Consider the following 19286-nt stretch of genomic DNA (forward strand, 5'->3'; position numbering starts at 1 on the left):
GGTTTACACCTGGCCCATTGTTTCCACAGTGGCACTGAGTAATAGAGACAATTCTATGGAACTTCAGGATTAATGAAGGCAAATTTGTGCCATGAAACAAGATCAATGTTTCAAGTACATACAGGATCATTTAGGGTTGCCTTGTCTTAAAGACATAATATTATCCCACACTGAGCCATAGCTGCTCTCATTTTAGAAAGTCACAGTATTTTATAGCAATGGCCCAAATATTACAGCTTACTATTGGGATATTGGAGTGTTTGGGACTATTACTGCAGAACACTGTGGTAACCTTTTTTAACTGTAAGGCTGGGTCTGACATTACCCCTAATGAAACCAGTCAGAGTAGAATCAGGAGTGCTGCCAAGGTTAATTTAAGGTGTAAGAGCATATAGCCATTATACCTGGCATCAGTGGTAGGTAGTGCTGCTGTTTCACAGACTATATTCAGAATGATCCTTTAGCTCCCACTGTGCAGTTGCAAGGCTTCTTTTGCTATTTGTTCTGGTGTTTTCATATCCTGTTCTGCATCGCCAGCCATATGCAATGCTGGCCACAGGTGCGAGAGAGTTAAAAGCAAATGGCAGTTAAACAGGAGAAGATCAAATACCACAAGCAGGCTGCACACAGACAATGCTATGAATAGGGTTGCAGCAAGCTGTGGAATAACAGGTGTTAGCAATGAGTATTTCATAGCAAAAGCAGCTATATATATAGTGTGAATCTGGTGCTCCTTTGCTAAGTAGGCCACAGCAAAATATAAAACCTCACCCTGTTCTTATCCTAAGATGTTTCTTATCTCTTATGCAGTGTGTTACACCATTGAGTGCAATATGCATGAATAGAAATGAGATGTTGGTTTTTGTACTGATAATGTACATGTGATAGGTTCCCCATATTTCAACCAAACATTGTAAATATCAAATTAACAGTGTGATACCAATGATTCTTTACCTGTTTTTCTCCCTGTTTTCCCCAGATCACCATGGCTTCACAGTGACAATGCTCTGCTCTTTGATAGTGGTTTCCAGGGGAGGGAATGGGAGTTAAGTACCTAAATACCTTTGAACATCTGGGCTAGAGTAGTTAACTGACTGACCCCAGATCACACAGCGTCAGTGATACAGCAGGTGTGCAAACCAGAGCCCCAATCCTGCAAAGACTTACACACATGCTTAACGTTACAAACCCTGTGTGTAGCCCCACTGACTTCAACATTAAGCATTTGCATAATGTTGGGGAGGGAAGCCCAACGTCCTGAGGCTGCAATCGGCTCTGCACAGGCAGACTGGATTCTGCCACATGAAGCCAATTGCAGGATCAGGGCTGAAATCTCTTGACTCCAAAGCCTATATGGACCTATTCTTAAATTCTACAGAAATGCCCCCAAGCTAGATTAAATATGAGAAAGGTGGAATTACAAAAGAGATCATTTGCCTAGTCAAGCTGTAACCAATACTGTTGATAGCAAGTATAAGTTAAAATATTAGGGGCGTGACGGAAATGAACTTGACACTTGCCATTACATTGCACGTTCTACTGTATTTAGTGCTGGAGTTTTCATTTTTTACAAAATCCAGCTTGACTATTTGCAAGTGGTGACATCACTGTCTTTGTAACGAGAGGGCTAAAGGACCAGAAGGGAAAGAATTTCAATAATAGGTGAAATTAATCATATTTTACATTTATTTTCTGTATCATCCTGAAAGATAACAAAGTGCTTCCTGCATCCCTACTAGGAACAACCACCACCACTAGCACAGAGCCACTTCGGGGGCAAAGGGGACAACGAACTGGTGCACAACACACTGTGCAATAGCTGGGGAGGGGAAATTTTGGTTCAGAACACTGGAGTAGGCCCCGACTCTAAAGGATCTTGCAGCAGTGTGCTGTGTGCACATACAGACCACTGAGAGCAAGAATATCCTTCCCCCGACCCCTGAGTGGGAGCCATAACTCGTCCGCCCAAGACCCCATCATCAGTCTTCAACTACGGTGTTGTATCACCTGCTTGCAACCTGGTGGGCTCTTTGCTGAGTTACAAGAAACGCCCCCTGAGGGGCTAATCATGCTGCCTCCACTTTACGGTCAGGTCCAGTTCAGGGAATGAGACATAACTGCCAGGAAATCAGACCAATGTCTGCATAGCTCTGTAGGCAGCTTACTAATTAGGCCCTCTCCATATTATAAGAAAACTTCTCTCGGGCTAAGCCTGTTTTTAAAATTGGATTTATCTAATGCAGATTTTATCGTCATGTACATAGGACTTAGATCACTGTTCTATGCAAAGTGGAAACAAAACAGTTTCTAATTATGAGGGTTAGGGTCAGATTGGGATCTGAGTTGCAACAGTGTCATTCTGCGATAACGCCACTGCTGGCAATGGAATTATTCTATATTGACACCAGCAGAATAAATTTCATCCAAGCCAGTGGAGTTACCCCTGATTGACACTGATGGAATGAAGATCAGAATCTGGCCCATAAAACAACAAGAAAAGTGAACCCTGGTCTTGGAAAAAAGCAAAAGTACCAAGAGTCTAGAGAGACAGGAATCAGAAAGAGACCAGGCCTTATCTGCTGTGCTTACAGCAAACAATTACATTATGCCCTTGGTTTGTGTAATTTTGGACATAACTCAGTAATAACACTATAATGCACCCTCACTCTACAGCTCGAGGTTTAAGACATATTGTGAAACAAGAGTCTGCCTACAAATGCTGCTGAACAACGACCCCAGTCTTTATAACACTGCAAACTTCCCTGACTTAGTCAGAGCAGCTGTATAGAGAGGGTGCTCTCAAGCTCTGTGCTTTTGTGTGAACATTCAAAGTTACATTCAACTCTTAGATCAGCACATTTCTACTCAAATACAGCATTCCCCGTGCCGCAATATTCAGAGTACGGATGAAAAGTCAGTCAATCATTGTCAAAAGACGGTGTATGTGACAGATGCACGGGGGAGATGTAGCTGGAAGCACCAGGTAAGTAAAAATAATCTTTAAAAATTACATAGTTTCATTTTTCTTACCAGCATGGAGCTAATAGAAATATTGTTCTATATTGAAATCCTAATGCCAATATAAGAACTGAGGTGAAATAAAATAAATGCCCTATTTTGACTTTTGTTTTTGCCCTGATTTTTATTGCACTTTTCACAGCCAGAACATCAACGTTATTTGGCTGTAGCTTTTGTTTTCCTCACAGCTCTTGTGTGTGGCTGGATGAGTGCCTCCACTGCATGGTATTCTGTCCAAAGAGCTGTACACCATCAGCCTCTGCCCTGTATCTGGACAAGCTGGGGTTGAATTCAGATTTCCCCTCCAGGAATCAAGGGTGCACTTTCGGAAGAGATAACAGTGCAAGTTGTAAGTTGTGCTGTGTGCTTTCCACATCATTGTGCTAAAGAGAGGCAGGCTTCATCAATGGCAAATGCACAAGAATTGGATGGGGAACTCTTGGTCTAACTTTTTCAGCACAATGTGTTCTTCGGAACGCTGAAAAGTGGCTGCTACCACACACTCTTGGTACAAGGGCTTTACGTGGGGGCAAGAACTCATTCCTGCTCCTTCCTGCTTACACTCAGAATAGAGCACCATTTGGGGGAGTGAAATAGTAGACACAGGCTGTTGTCCCATGCCAATGGAGTTCAGAACGTCCACCATAAAGCAAGGTGCAAGGTTCACGTTCTGCCCTGGAAGGAGGGATGCAGAGGAACTCAAATGTGAATGCAGAATTGGTTTCCTCCGAAGTATCCACAGTAGCTAACCATTGTTCTACCTCCAATCCACACACCTTCAGAACTCCCTTTGACTTCAGTGGGACTTTTCCTCCAAATGGAGCAGGAAATCGCGCACTGTATATTGAAACTTAATCCTAATTTTTAGAGTCCTGCATAGCCAATGTGGAAGAGGAGCCTGTTTGTGTTTGGTACATTACTCAAGAACATTTCAGCCACATGTATGTGCCATATGACACAGTAAGGGTGAGAAGTGACCTGAACTTCAAGTCCTTCCTCCACCACTGAAAGCTGGCCAAGGGCTGCTTTGATTTACATCACTAATTTCCAAAGATTTCAGCTGTCCCCTGTCTCCTTGCTGTACTTTATACGTTTCCTAAGATGCCCCCCTCCCCCAATTCTGACAACATGCAACAGAGACAAGAGGCCAGCAGTCATCATTAATTTTTTCAATTAACCCGCACAAAAAATCTCAGCAATGCATGTGTAAGAGTCCTATCATTCTCGGGCAGATCACAGTCTAACCAAAAAATGTGTGGAAAGGAAACTCAAGTTGCCAAAGGCATTTGGGGCCAGATTCTGATCTCAGGCACATGATATAAATCCAGAGTATCTCTGCTAAAGTCAAAGGGACTCTAGTGAAATCAAGGGGATTTAACACGGTATAGTTGAATTCAGAATCTCGGCCTTGGTCTATGATTAGCAGTTAAGATCTATGGCATTTGCTTAAGTGTGTATGATATTTAAAGGGAATAATTGCTGAATACATTTTTTTCTTCACTGTTTTTAAAGTTCTGTTTAGACTCAGACTCTGGAGTGATGATATGGTGTCAGAATGATAAAGAGGTTGAGATGGGTTCCTCTCTGCCTTTATTTCTGGTGTGAAAAAGAATCTAGCAAAGTAATTAGAGAAAATGCTAATCAGAAAGTGATGAAACTGCGCAGTGTGGCTGGATCTTGTGAGTGCTCAGTCCTGGAAGTCTGCAGTGCTTTGCATAATGAATAAATTGGAACCTGCCCTCATGCAGCGCTTTGATTATAGTAACATAGATTGAAATAGTAAGGGAAGTGCCCCAGTTTTGGTGGTTGTCATCACAGGTAGTGCTGCAGAATGGCATTATCTCGTGGGAATGGGTGAAACAAGAGGAAGAGAGCGGGACAAGAGAAGACAAGTATCCATGTCCCCAAACAAGTCCATAGGGAGTGAAACAGATTATTGGATACACCTATTGAGATGGTGTAGGGCACATCCCCTTTGAATAAATGCTGCAGTGTAGACTCAGCGAAGATGGAGAATCTTTATAAATAAAAAATACAGATAAACAAATGAAGCCATGGGGTTCCTCCCCTGAAAACAATGAAGTACCTGATGCAACTACTTACATTTGAGGGAAGAAGAAGCTGATGGAGGAAAATCTCTTCTCTGCTGAAGGGGACAGGGACTCAGCAGGGGTCAGATACACCTGTGAGAGGGAAGAGATGGATAGAGGACTTCGAGCTGAAATTCCTCATTCTCCACCATCAGCTGCTGCTGCCTCTTCTGCTGGCAGGCAGGGAGCCCCAGCAAATCCCCACATAGGCATCAGGTTTGCCTGTTTCCCCCAGTTCAGATGAGTCCTCATCTCACCAGCCATGGAGGAGGGAGAGGCAGTATGTGGGAGGGGTGACTGGCTCCCTCAAGCCAGTGTGAGGGAGAAGAGGGAGGAGTTGTGCTTCCCCATGCTCTCCCTTATTTTAACCTGTTTGCAGCCCAAATCACATGCAAAATCACAAGAATGAATTGCTACAACAGCCTTGAAAACATACTACACTGAATTCTTTTCTCAGTTTCACCAGTGTAAATGGTTCTCTCAGTTCCACCTGTTCCACTGACTTTGGTCGGTAGAGAACGGAAAATGTTGACTTCAGTTGTGTGGAGTGGAGTTTGGAGAGCTAGATATGAAGTCCCTTCTACAGCCAGGTAGATGCTTTCCTAGAATCAGGGCTGTTTGGCAGAAGCGATGTATGAAGGAATGGACAGCTGAAAAATGTGTCTAGGAGTGACAAATATGTCAGTTTGTCAATTCACAAATGAGTCACCACAAGCATCTGTTCATGTGAAAAATGGAAAGGCTTAATTTCTACCTGACACTCGTATCAGGAAACCAGCCTCCAATGAGAGGAAGCACAAATACAGTGTGTTATGAATGTTTCACTGACAGAGAAGCCATTTCACCAACGCCCACCTATTCAGCTCATCAGACCTGACCAATGTCCCACTGGAGCATGGTACAGGGGCATGCACTGTGGTCTCCTCTGGCTGCACTAAGCACGTTTTTTCTTCTCCTTTTATGAAAGTCATTAAAACAAAGATGATGCAGGAAAAGTTGGTGCCCAGCTTGCAGGCAGCTATTGCACTACCATGTGGAACAACCAGCTTCAGGAAGGACCTTTGGACTCCAACTCATCTGATTGGCCAAGATTATCATAGACATTCAGATTCATGCTTTCTTGAACACCTCCTACTGGTTAATCAGTGGAATGTGATCCAAGGTTTGTTATGGTGCAACTGACGTGACAGACAAGGAGACAGAAGTATCAGCAGCCCTGCTCATACTTCCTGCCAAAATATGGCAAAGTGGCCTTTGGCCATTCTGTGGCCCAGGGCAAATGCATCATGAAAATGCAGCAGGCTACTGATATGCCTGTTTTGTTCTTTCATTTTGTTTCTCTGGGAGCTTCATGTGCTCCTGTAGCCATCCCAACAAACTATTCTGTATTTTTTAGCGGAGGGAACGTGCATAATGTCTTGTCCCCACACTGCCTGATTCTCACACTGGTGTCACTCCATCACTTTCATTGCCGTTGTTCCTGATTAACACAAGGACAAATGAAATCTGAATCAGGCGCTTTGGGTCTGCATTGTGTGTAGATGAGATTATCACATGAAGGGTGAAATTTTATGAAGATTCCATCCTGATCATCTAGTTGGATTTAGTTCTTTGAAAAGCCATTACTTTTTCGTATCTATCTCTAGACTCATACAAAAATATTCAGAACAAGTAGTAAGTTTATTGACTGATTTAGTTAACAGGAATATAAATCTTATTGCGTGTTTTGTGGCAGGCCAAAGATGCTCTTGTAAGTACCACTATCTCTTAAGGCAAAAGGTCCACCTTCCCCTTGGCCTGGCAACTCCTCCTTTTTGATACTCTCCGAAATGAAGTTTGGCAAGATGCAACCATAGGGCCAGATTCTCTGTGTCACTTTTGTGCTTCCCATATTCTGGATGTGTCCCCCTGGCTGCTGTAAATTGTGCTGTCTTGCAACAACCCCCTAGGGCCATTATGTTGTTGCAAATATAGACAGCAGTCAGCAAACGGTGGTCCTGTTCGTTCCCCAGTACACCCTCTATTCCACAAGCTGTGGGGACGGCAGCAGAGACTCAATGCATCCATTCTACACTGCCAAAGGACCCACCTTACACCAAGGATATTCCTGGGAGCTGGCGTATACACAGTAGAAATTAGCCCATTGGGGCAAACTCTGCTTTCAGTTTGCAACAATAGCCTCAGTGAGGTTGCTCCAGATTCACATCAGTGTAACTGAACATTACATTTAGCCCACTAAAGGTATAACAGAAGATTGAAACATTCTGGTGGAGGGAGTCAACATTTTACATACAAAATGTTGTGGGTTTTTTAAATGAAAAATGCCATTTTCATCAAAATGGAAATTTCTGCAGGGAAATGTCAATTTTCAAGGAAATTTTGGGCTGGTTTACCATTGAAAACACTAGTCTGAGAGGAAAATGGAAAAAATATTGGCTGGAGCAGATGAAAATTTGCAGTAAATCCAAAACATTTTCCCCAGCCGTCTGTTTTGGCTTTCAGTTACTGAAAAACGAAAGGTGGGATGTTTCGTTTGTTTGTTTGTTTTCCAGTTTGTAGTTTTTCAACAAAACCCTGACAAATTTTGTACAAAATTTTTGACAAAGAACAAAAAATGGTTTATTTTCATCAAAAAAATTCACAGAAAAAAGCGGGGATCAGCTCTACTTTCAGGTAACTTCGTCATAGTAGAGACTTAACATCAAAATGGGTCTTGCTCACTATTTAAAAGGGTAGCAGAGCCAGAGGCAAAGGAAGATCTCAAAGGTTAGATAGGCTCTGACGTAGAGTATGAAATTAAGTTTTGTAAACATTCACATTTTGACTTCTTGTAGGGCAGAGATGAAAACTTTGGAAGGACAGCATTAAAAACCAGCATTTTAAAACAAAATGTAAAGTACTCATTTTGAATGCACTTATTTAAAATCAGCAATTAAGTTACAGCCTATTAACTGAAGCACAAAATTTTAAATGAAGTTTCCTTTGTACAAAAGCCACTCATACCTCTGGAATAAAATACACAGTTTGTAATTAATCAGAACATTACTCAGCTTTTTCAGTATTCATCACCTTTCCTCAGAGTGATAAACAAATGACACAGTTGCTGAGACTAGGAGAAACTGCAGTGAAACTGAGTGCATTTCTTTAGGATCTGCAGTTGCGTTTATGTTTTACTGTAAGAAAACTGAAAGGGTCTGTTTAAATCCGTAAAAAAGAAGAAAGAAAAAAAAAGAGTAAATATTCTTGGCCCTGTTGACACCTGTCCCCGATTTTTCAGCATACATAAAATATTTTCTCTGTATTCATTTAGCTACAAAGATAGAACACAGAGGATTAGCTTTTCAAAACATCATGTGAGGGCTTAGCCACGCAACCCCAACTGACTTCAAATGGAGTTTCATTGTTAAAACCACAGCCAAATACAGCAATTTTTTATGTTTACTGGAGAGAATTAACTGTGTGTGAAATTCACGGTCATGTTACTCAAGACTTATTCCTGAGGAAGAGATGAGGGCACAGAAAGGAGAAGAGTAACTTACACTGTTCTAAGCGACAAAGAGTCCTGTGGCACCTTATAGACTAACAGACGTCTGTTAGTCTATAAGGTGCCACAGGACTCTTTGTCGCTTTTTACAGATTCCGACTAACACGGCTACCCCTCTGATACCTATACTGATTTGGCATTCTGTGTGGCAACTTCTGACATAATTTACACTGATGCAAGTCCTAAGTAGCTCTGAGGTCAATTGAAAGCAGAATTTAGTCTTTTTTGGTATGAGGCACTTTGACTGAACATAATGAGTCTGCTGCTCCACTTGTGCTGGTGTAAATCAGGAGTAATTCCAGTGAAGTGGTGTAAAACTAGTGTGAGTGTGGATTAGGCCCAATGTTTCTCATTTTCCTCTCACATACACTGATGCTATGCTCTTGACTTAATGGAGCTGTAAATCCTAGTAACTCCTAGTAGAGTAACATTGGTGTGAGAGGAGAATGATATCCATGCTATTATTTTTGTAACTACAGCTTGTCAAGGTAAACAATACTGGGCAAAATTCTGTTCTCAGTTACACTGTCTTAAGTCTAGAGTGCAACATTTGCGGTTACTAATGTACACCAGTTGAAATGAGGTTGGCCCATTGATCCTAGAGACAGGCCTATACTAAACCACTTGATTCAAACACCTGAACTTTGGGGCCATTAGGATCCGGATTCAGATCCTAACTCTGCAGGTCGACCTCTAGACATCAGTAAAATATTATTAATTGTGGTAAAATGTGAATCATCATTAGCAAAAGTAGGAAAGCACAGATTCGTAGAGAAAGCAGGACCTTTAAGGTACGTCTACACTGCAGCTGAAAGCAAATCTCCCAGTCTGGATAGACAGACTTGCACTAGCAAGGGCTTCTGATCTACTCTCACTGCACTTATCGACTTGCTGTAAATGTTTCTATTAGCTTGATCAGTTTCCCCAGGGATGCCCTATGCTCTCAAAACCTATCATAACCCTTTCTACCAAATGTTATCAAAAGCCTATTTGAAGTCTATAAAGTTGCAGCAGGTTTGGTTGTGTTCTGTGCACTTCTCCGATATCTGTTTTATCACAAATGGTTGATCTATTGTACTTCATCCTGGTCTTTCCCTCTGCAAGCATCACTTCCACCTACCTTTCTACTCTCCTCTGCAATGCTTTTCCCAGCACTCTCAATACATGGATTCCTCTGTAGTTCTTGCACTCATTCTTATCTCCTTTTTAATTATTGCTTTCCCCCAGTCACTCAGCACTTGCTCTTGTTTGTAAATCTTGTTGACTAGCATGTGCATCACCTTTATCATGGGTCTCTCACCTGCCTCCAGCAGTTCTGAAATTATGTCATCACTTCCTGGCACCTTTTTCTTTTTCAAATTTCCTATCGAGATCTTTACTTCTTCTAAGAATTCCAGCATCTGCTCTCTCTCATTTGTAATGGAGAGCTTTTCCAGGACCTTTTCATCTATTGTGTTCTGCAAATTGGACAGCTCTTCAAAATATTCTTTCCATACCTTATTCTTTGCTTATTTGTCCTCAGTTATTTTCCCACACTTGTCTTTCACCACTGATATCTTCAACTCATATATCTTGCTTTGTTCACTTATTTTGCTTTGAGTATTCTGCATGTTTACATTGTTCACCAAAGACAATGTATTTCTACACAGCTTCTTTGCATTCTTTCTGGATGTCTTGCTCCTTCAATTTGTCCATGTCATAGATCTTAGCTCTGGACACTTTTTTGGTTGCTCTCAGCCTCAACCTTATTGACGCCAGCACTAATTTATGATCCAATCTGATATTAGCCACAAATGGTCAGCACGACAACACACTTGATTTCTATCTGTGAGTCACAAATACAAATTCTGTCATGTTCATTTGCCCATGAGGTGATATCCAAGTCCACTTCCTTGGCATCTTTATTTGTTGAAATAGCTTGTTGGTGATCACCAGGTTGTTTCTTAGGCAGAAATTTAGTAACTCTTCTTTTCATTTTCTTTACCAAGTCCAAATCTGACCACTGCTCCAGCCCAGGAATTCCAGGCCAAACCTACTTTCAGATTAAAATCTCCTATCACCAATAATGTCTTGTCTTGAAACTTTTAGTATTGCTTTCTGTAGATTATTATACGATTTGTCAGTTTCTTGCTGAGGTCAGTGAATATACTTGTACTATTGAGACTGCACAGGATTTGATTCAGAATATTGCCTTCAATATACAAGGAGATATCAGCTCAAATGACGCAAGAGCCTGCTTTGCCGTTTGCTTTGGCACCAATGTGACTTCGTCCCAGCGTCCACCATCTTCTCTTCCCTATGTCAATATCTATGTTCATAATAGTAGAATTTTCCTTTGCCTTACCATCTCATTTTGCATAGACTGACAATTTCCCACTCATATCTTATCAACTCATGCATTATTACTGCAAATGCTCCAGCCAGGTATAATGTTCTTACATTCCATGTTCCCATAAATGTCTTCTCCATTTGAGTCCATTACATAATCCCCTGTTCTGCATGTTGCTGTGTTTGTTCTGATCACATCCTTTTCACTCATTCTGAGCAGTGAACTTTCTGGGCAACCAGGAAGCCAGCCTACTTTTGTTTCTCTTTCCGTTTTTCATTCGGTTTGTGTGGTCTAATACTTACCAAGTGTTCAACCACAACTCCTTGGCTTTGTGGTTGACCAGCAGATTGTAGCCTGACTGTAACACTGCTCTGAGCTACCCACTAGCTTGCTCCTGTACTGTTTCTGCCAATATTATCCTTTGGTTTGGAACTAGGTTTGCTGTTTTCACCATAGGAGATTTCATACACTTGAGAGCCAAGTGCGCCCTTTCACTAGCAGTTGTTGCCACTAGCTACCCAATAGGTTAGCATGCCAGGCAAGGCAAGATTCCAGGGTGTGGCACTGCAGTGCACACACAACTATTTGGAGCCACTAGTGAGAGTTGAGTGAGTCATCAGGACTAACTACCAGCAAACCACTCCTTGCAGGTGCAACTGTCTACAACTCAGAGGTGCTCCCTTTTGAGCTCACCCCATATACACCCTACTCTGTTACACTGGTGTAAATCAGGAGAGACTCTGAATTCAGTGGCATGACTCTGGTGTGAGACAGGTATGAATGAGAGTCGATTCAAGTTTATGCATGCTCTACCTTTCTTCTGCGACTATTGAGTGACGCTGCAAGGAAGATGTGTTAAAAGTATCTGTGTTCTGTTGCAACTTTGACCTGTAAATATATTTTGAGGAGCTGTAGTAGGGTCTAAGCAACTACAGTCATTAAATGAGCAGAAAAAATAGAGGCCAGAATGATTTATACAATATATGCACCAATGGTTTGTGGAGAGAGAGATGTATCAAAATGTGAAGAGTTTTCAGTTCTTATCTCACATATATGAATAAGAACATCTACAGGTATACTAGCTATGAGGAGAGAGCAGTCGTCAATGCTCATGCTTCAGGGGATCCACATGTTGTCAGGAAGAACTTCCCCTCCCATGACACAGTACTTCAAAGTTAGGTATATAATGGACATTTAAACTCCGTCTCTGAAGCATCCACTATTCAACATCATACTAGATGCCTCATTAGTCTGTTGCAATAAAACAATTCCTGCATTAATTTTAGTGACCGGTGCTCACGTCATCAGTTAACCATAGAAATAAAGAAAAATATTATTTGCATAGACAATGGCCCAGATCTTCATAGGTGTTTAGTCACCTAAATACCTTTGAGCATCTGGGCCTATGTGTGTAATAAGGACTGAGGTACAGATCAGAAAAGATCAGCTTGTCTTTATTATAGCATGCAGAGCTCAGCACTCACTTTTCTCTTCTCCCTACCCACCCCTTCTCCCCCAGCGATACTCCCATTTGTGCTCACCTCCTACCCAATTAGCTCCCGGAGAAGGGGCATATCAAAGCTTCGTACATAGTTTTATTCCAGCCTGGGATGGTTGAGAGAATAAAGTTTGGCAGAAACAATGGCAGGAAAAGCTGTGGTCTATTTTAACTCACATTTTGAGTTCTGGTCTCTGCCAGACAATGCTACAGGTTCTAGATGTATTCTAAAGGAAGAATAAACCCCCTCGTGGTAAAATCATGTCCCCCACTGACTTCAGTGGGGCCAGGATTTCACCCTTAATGTGTTTTTATCCCTCTTCAGAGCTAGAATGAAGATGTTGCATTTATGATAGTACCATGCTGTGAGAATACAGTAGCTGCTATTGCACAGCAGGTACTCAGCCTGGGTTTTGACCTTCGTTGAAATTCTTATCATTATATGAACCAACTGTACTTTGGCAGTATTGGGGTGTAGCTTGCCTTAAGCTAACAAAGACGTCTAGATAACATTGATTAAAGACTTCAGTCAACACTGCGTCAGGGTGCCCAAGTGTTTATTTTTTATTCAAAATACAATCTACGGATCTGCAAGGTAAATGGACTGATGCTTATTGTCTGGGGGATGGGGATTCATAGCGTGAGCTAAAGCTGATTGGAAATCTTTGACAAAATGAAATTTTGATGAGTCAGAAGCAAATGAAACTTGACCAAAATTTGTGAAACTTTCCCTCACACACTTTTCAACCACCGCTAGTAATAAGCCAACTGTCAGTCCAACAGTGACAAATATTGTTGTATCATTGTTCCTGAAACACAGTTGATATGAAAGATGCTATAGTAACTAAGGGCCCAATCCTGTAAACACAGCTGGACATAATATCGCTGACTACCATGGGAAGACCCCCCCTAAATACAATGGATCAGCTCATTATGCCTGGAGCACATTGTTTACAAGAAGAGCCCCTCAAGTTGTACATTGCCAATTAGTCATGGAACGGCGTTTATCAAAGTAGGAATTGAGTAGAGCATGACAAATTCCAAGTTGTAGCACTGTTATGCAGGAGTATTATTGTTAAACTCTGGATAAAAATGGCAACTGTTTCAATATGTCTTTCAGAGAAGCTGATTTTTTTCCGTACACTGTTTTATAATAGAACTAAACAGGGCTGAGTGTGAATAGTCTATCAGAACTGCTTACATTCCTAAACCACACCCATCACCATGGTATCTGAGATATCAGTAGTCCTAGATAGACCGAAGGCCCAAGATTCAAACCACCACCACCCACAATGGGCCCAATTCTACTTTTCATTCGAATCAATGGAGGTTTTGCTACAGACTTTTATGGGAGAAAGTTCAGGTCTGTAAGTCTATAGAACCCAATCTGGCTCTCACATTGCTGTAAATCAGGAGTAACACTACTGAAGGCAGCAGAGCTCATCTGAATGTACAACAGTAAGTCTCTTATTTGAGGGAAGATGTGGGATGTTTGACAGACAGATGCAAATCCCCACAATGTGCCCAATATGGCAATAATTTCCCATTAGATGGAGAAGTTACTCCTGACCTACGTCCCTGGAGCATATTGGGAAAAGGACAGAGGTGGGGCCTGCCTGAGGGTCTCTGCTAATAGCCCCACCTGTGCATGACACTCATAGGAACAGAAACATTTTTATTGCACGTCTGGCACTCCAATTGCTTGTGGTAGACACCTCTGTCCTGTATTGTGATTGCCTCCACGTTTCCTGAAAACACAGCTTGGTTTGCTTACCCTTGTGTTTTGTCTTTCTGCATTAGCCAGTCTTAGCTATCTTTAATTAGATGCACTTCACCTCTTTTACTGCTTGCTTACACTTTCATTTAGAAAGCAGAGTTTTTACTAGCTCTGCAAATATCAATTTTTCTTTGCAATGGCAATTCCATTTCTTATGATAATCTTGTACTGGCCTAGTTATCAGTTAAATTACAAATAATTTGCCCTCTAATTAGCCCTTCTGTTCATTGTACACAACTTAGCTTTATTACTTAGGTGTGTAACATAATGGTCCATAATCTTGCCTGGCAGTTGGTTTCTTGTAAAGAAAATATGCCTTTCCCAAATATCCCACTCTATTTCTGCAATTCCCACAGCATATTAGTTACTAGCCACACACCCAGAATGACTCTGTCCCTGCCCTGAGCAGCTTATCATGTAAGAATATAATTAGAAATTTAGATTGCAATGTACAGCATGGTTTTAATCACAGCTTTCTTTACAGTGAGGGAATTGGGCATTAGGTGGCTTTGCTTCTTCTGAAATTTCTTTGTATTTGACATAGCAACACCAAACAAAATACAAGTTAGCTCACTTCTTATTTAACTAACGATCCATTTTTGTGTCACAGATCTATTATTTTCAGAACGGACAGGCTTATGAGTATGGCGAGTTCAAGAACAGAATAAACGGGACAACAAACCAAGGAAATGCATCAATAACAATTTTCAACATGCAACCCTCAGACACCGGGTTTTATACCTGCGAAGTTTTCAACCCACAAGATTCAAATGGACAGAACCAGAAATCAGTGGCTGTCAGTGTACTGGGTAATTTATTTTGCATTGTGTTTTCATGTTGCTTTATAAGATAGTGTTGAATTGGGATTCAAAAACGCACTACAGGGTACCCAAGAGAATAATGTAATGGGGAGTGGATAGGAACACTGGCACCTTTTGGTCAGTTAGTGCAGTGGGCCCCCTGGAGCAGTAACCCTCATGGGAAAGGAACAGGACTTATTTTCATTGATAGAAAGATTCTTTTTCCGGGCTGCTGGACGCAGACAAAGCCAGTGGTGCTCTCCACCTCCCAGGCAAACACCACCTGTGCTGCCTCGTGTTAGCACACAGGGTCTCTAGGTTAGGGTTCCACTGCAGCTGGGAGTGAGCCTCTCAGAGCAGGCAGACACATTCGTGTCAGAGGGGCTCAAGCTGGCACACTAAAAATAGCAGTATGGACATTGCAGCTTGGGCTGGAGTTCAGGCTCTCAGGAGGCTCACTCCCAGCTCCATGTAGACCTGCCCTCGTAGTCCTGGCCTGGCTGAAGCAATCATGGACAGGACTGCTGACTGCAGTGCCTGTGGAACATTGCTCCCCACTAGTGAACAGGGTAATATGTATATGCTGAAACCTGTGCCCAACTAATAGGTAATAAAGGTAATAACTGGAGATATACCAATCTCCTAGAACAGACCTTGAAAGGTCATTGAGTCCAGCTCCCTGCCTTCACTAGCAGGACCAATTTTTGCCCCAGATCCCTAAGTGGCCTCCTCAAGGATTTAACTCACAACCCTGGGTTTAGCAGGCCAATGCTCAAACCACTGAGCTATCCCTCCCCGCCACATGTCCTAATGGCCAGTAAAATCTGAGTCGCCACGGGAGTCCTCCATGCTAACCTTGCTGCATTATAGAGCCACCTATTATAATGGCCAGAGAAATATACATCCCCTTGGTAGCTGTTACCACCCAGCTTCACTGGATAGTAAAACCACAACCACACCCTGAAAACATTACCTGAGCTAGGGTTGATGGCCCAGGCTTAAGGCTAAGCCCAACATTTTAAAATTTGGAAGCCTAAAGCAGCTGTGAAAATCAGGCCACTTGTTGATATAGTTTTAGGCATCTGAAAATGTTGGTCATAGCGACTTGGCTAAGGCCACACAGATAGTCACTGGTGGAGCCAGCAGTAAAATCCAGAAGTCCTGGTTCCATAAACAGTCCAAATGCTGCCTCGCTATTAAAAAGTCTAATCAATGTAGCTCTCTGTTTTGTGTTGTGTACAGAGTACACATCAGCTGAAAGAAGGCAACAGTTCAACCCTGAACAGGTAAAAAGAGACAAAGAGTCTTGTGGCACCTTATAGACTAACAGATGTATTAGAGCATGAGCTTTCGTGAGTGAATATCCACTACATCAGACACAAATATTCACCCACGAAAGCTCATGCTCCAATACATCTGTTAGTCTATAAGGTGCCACAGGACTCTTTGCTGCTTCTACAGATCCAGACTAACACGGCTACCCCTCTGATACCTGAACAGATAGTTGAACAAGTATGAAAAGCAATGAGACAAGGAAAATTTTACTTGCTAACAAGATAAATGTTAATACTAACCCCACCTAACAACTATCCACATACTCTCTGGGTAGTTGATTAGAGTGAGAAGTCAGTGCGTATGTGAAAATGGCTCCAGATGTATCATTTGTCTATACAGATGAAACAATTAAAAGGCAAATGGAGATAAATCCACTGGAAGAAACAAATTTTCAAAGCACAGATATTAAAACCATCCTAAAAAAACCCCAAGCAGCAGTTTCTCTGCAGCAGAATAATAAACAAGAGCATACGTGAGCTTGACTAAAAGCTTGAAAAGTGGGATTGTAGTTTTCCCTAGAAAAGCAAGCAACACTGCTCGTACTTATACAGACAAAAACTGGGCTAGATTCATCACTGGTGTAATTCCACTGCAGTAGAGTTACAGAAGAGGCCCACAACAATATGTTTAAATTGTGATAAATGGGTGACACGACCAAGCAAACGCAGGAAATTAAAAACAACACAGGTGTAGCTCAGAGTAGGATATGGCTGAGTACCAAAACAGAATGGTAGCATTTTGCACAGGTGTAAATGACTCTACAGGTGCCAGGCAGTGAAGAATCAGGCTATAGATCTTTGCGCTCATATTGAATAGACACACTTACACCAAAAATGACAATCCCATGAGGCAGAACGTGATTTGACTGGGACGAAAAGTGACAGTCGTAATATAATTGAAATAACTAATAGTCTTTTCCATCGAGAATACCTTACAGCCTTCGTAAAAGTCTTTAGTATGAAAAACACCATGAAAGGCAATAAGAGTTTTCCCCTGACTGTTCACTTTTCTTTGTTGCTGCTCATGTCTATATGGGAGAGATTGTGGTCAGACTACTGGGCCAGGATCTGATCTGTTATACTGGTGGAAGTCTAAAACAACATCACCAAAGTCAGTACAGTAACTCCTCGCTTAACGTTGTAGTTATGTTCCTGAAAAATGTGACTTTAAGCAAAATGATGTTAAGTGAATCCAATTTCCTCATAAGAATTAATGTAAATGGGTGGGGGGTTAGGTTCCAGAGACATTTTTTTCACCAGGCAAAAAACTATATATTATATATACACACTGTATACATTTTAAACAAACAATTTAATACTGTTCACAGCTATGATGATTGTGAAGCTTGGTTGAGGTGGTGAAGTTAGAGGGTGGAAGAGGGAGGGATATTTCCCAGGGAATGCCTTGCTGCTAAATGATGAACTAGCACTCGGCTGAGCCCTCAAGGGTGAAGAGGTTGTTAATGTAGCCTCTCACACAAGGCAGCACAAACACGAGGGAGAGGAGATAGCATAGCAAACAGAGACAGACACACACCTTGTGTGTGTGGGAGAGAGACAGAGATGCACACTGCCCCTTTAAGTTGACCCACTCTTAAGTGCATTGTCTTTTTAAGTGAATCAGGAAGTTTAGACAGCAGCTGCTGCCCCAGTCTCTCTCTGTCTCGTCCCCTCCCTGCTCTATATGGAGAAGGGGTAAGCAGGGTGCAGGAGCAGGGGGACACCCTGACATTAGTCCTCCCCTTCCCCCCCTGCACAGCAAGCAGGAGTCTCTGGGAGCAGCTCCAAGGCAGAGGGCAGGAGCAGCACATGGCAGTGCAGGGAAGCACAGCTGAACTACCTGGCAATTGATAGCCTCCTGGGCAGCTGCAGAACAGGGAACTTAGCTAGCTGCAATGGGCTGCTCTTCCTGCAAGCAGCGGACAAAGCAGGCAGCTGCCAAATGACATTAGAAAGGAGCATTGCACAACTTTAAACGAGCATGTTCCCTAATTGATCAGCAATGTAACAACAAAACTAGATTAACTGGGACGACTTTAAGTGAGGAGTTACTGTAGATTATTTACACCAGTGTAACAAAGTAGAATTTGGTCTAGCAAGATTTTGGCCCATAATTTGTACCCATGGTCTAACTATTTTTCCTGCTGTTATTTTGCAGTCAAACCTTCACAGCCTCACTGTAGCTTACGGGGAACGCCTGAGACAGGCCACCTTGTCTCTCTCTCCTGCTATTCTGAAGAAGGGATGCCTGCGCCTATATACCAGTGGTATAAAGTATCAGGGGAGACCCTCAAACCCATGACAGAACAACTCAGTGAGTAACTTCCTCAGTACTAGTGTGTGACATGCAAGACCTAGAGTGATGGCTTGAACCAGGCATTCAATATTCTAGTCAATACAGAAAAGAATGCATTTCCCCGCTTTGTGTGCAATAATGTGGACTGAGTTTATTTTTACCTATCAAAAATTACTAACAGCCATTAAATAAATGCATTAGCCTGGTTTTGTCAATTTTACAATAAATAATGCTGCTGGCCTCAGAGAAGATAATTATGTTAAAAAAAATTTCCTACCTGTGATACTAATTACACCTCAGAGCATTACAATGAAAAGAACGGCAACAATCTGATTTACTGCTTTTTTTTTTTTTAAATCTCACTTATTTATACTAAACTTATACTCAGTGGAACTCAAATTGTAGTTTTGTTTTCTAGGCCTCCGTTGTGAAAACACTTAAGCATGTGCATAACTTTACACCTGCAAGAGATCCCATTGACTTCAATGGTATTACCCAAATGAGTAAAATTACACACATGCTTCTGTGTTTGCAGGATAGGGGACCTGGTTCTCATACACTTAATGTGATGCTGCAGAGTTCTCTGTAAAATGATGTAAC

General features: G+C 41.9%; 1 protein-coding gene across 1 annotated transcript in view; it reads left to right on the top strand.

The window, feature by feature from the left end:
* The window catches only part of VSIG1 (V-set and immunoglobulin domain containing 1), a 33628-nt gene that overhangs the window by 10611 nt on the left and 3731 nt on the right, over positions 1 to 19286 (top strand). The window contains exons 3-5 of the mRNA XM_045030260.1: positions 2876 to 2983; positions 14867 to 15065; positions 18549 to 18704. Of these exons, the coding sequence (XP_044886195.1) occupies positions 2876 to 2983; positions 14867 to 15065; positions 18549 to 18704 (463 nt within the window). The remainder of the gene's footprint in view (positions 1 to 2875; positions 2984 to 14866; positions 15066 to 18548; positions 18705 to 19286) is intronic.

The sequence above is a fragment of the Mauremys mutica genome, chromosome 9, assembly GCF_020497125.1.
Source record: "Mauremys mutica isolate MM-2020 ecotype Southern chromosome 9, ASM2049712v1, whole genome shotgun sequence".
NCBI lineage: Eukaryota > Metazoa > Chordata > Testudines > Geoemydidae > Mauremys > Mauremys mutica.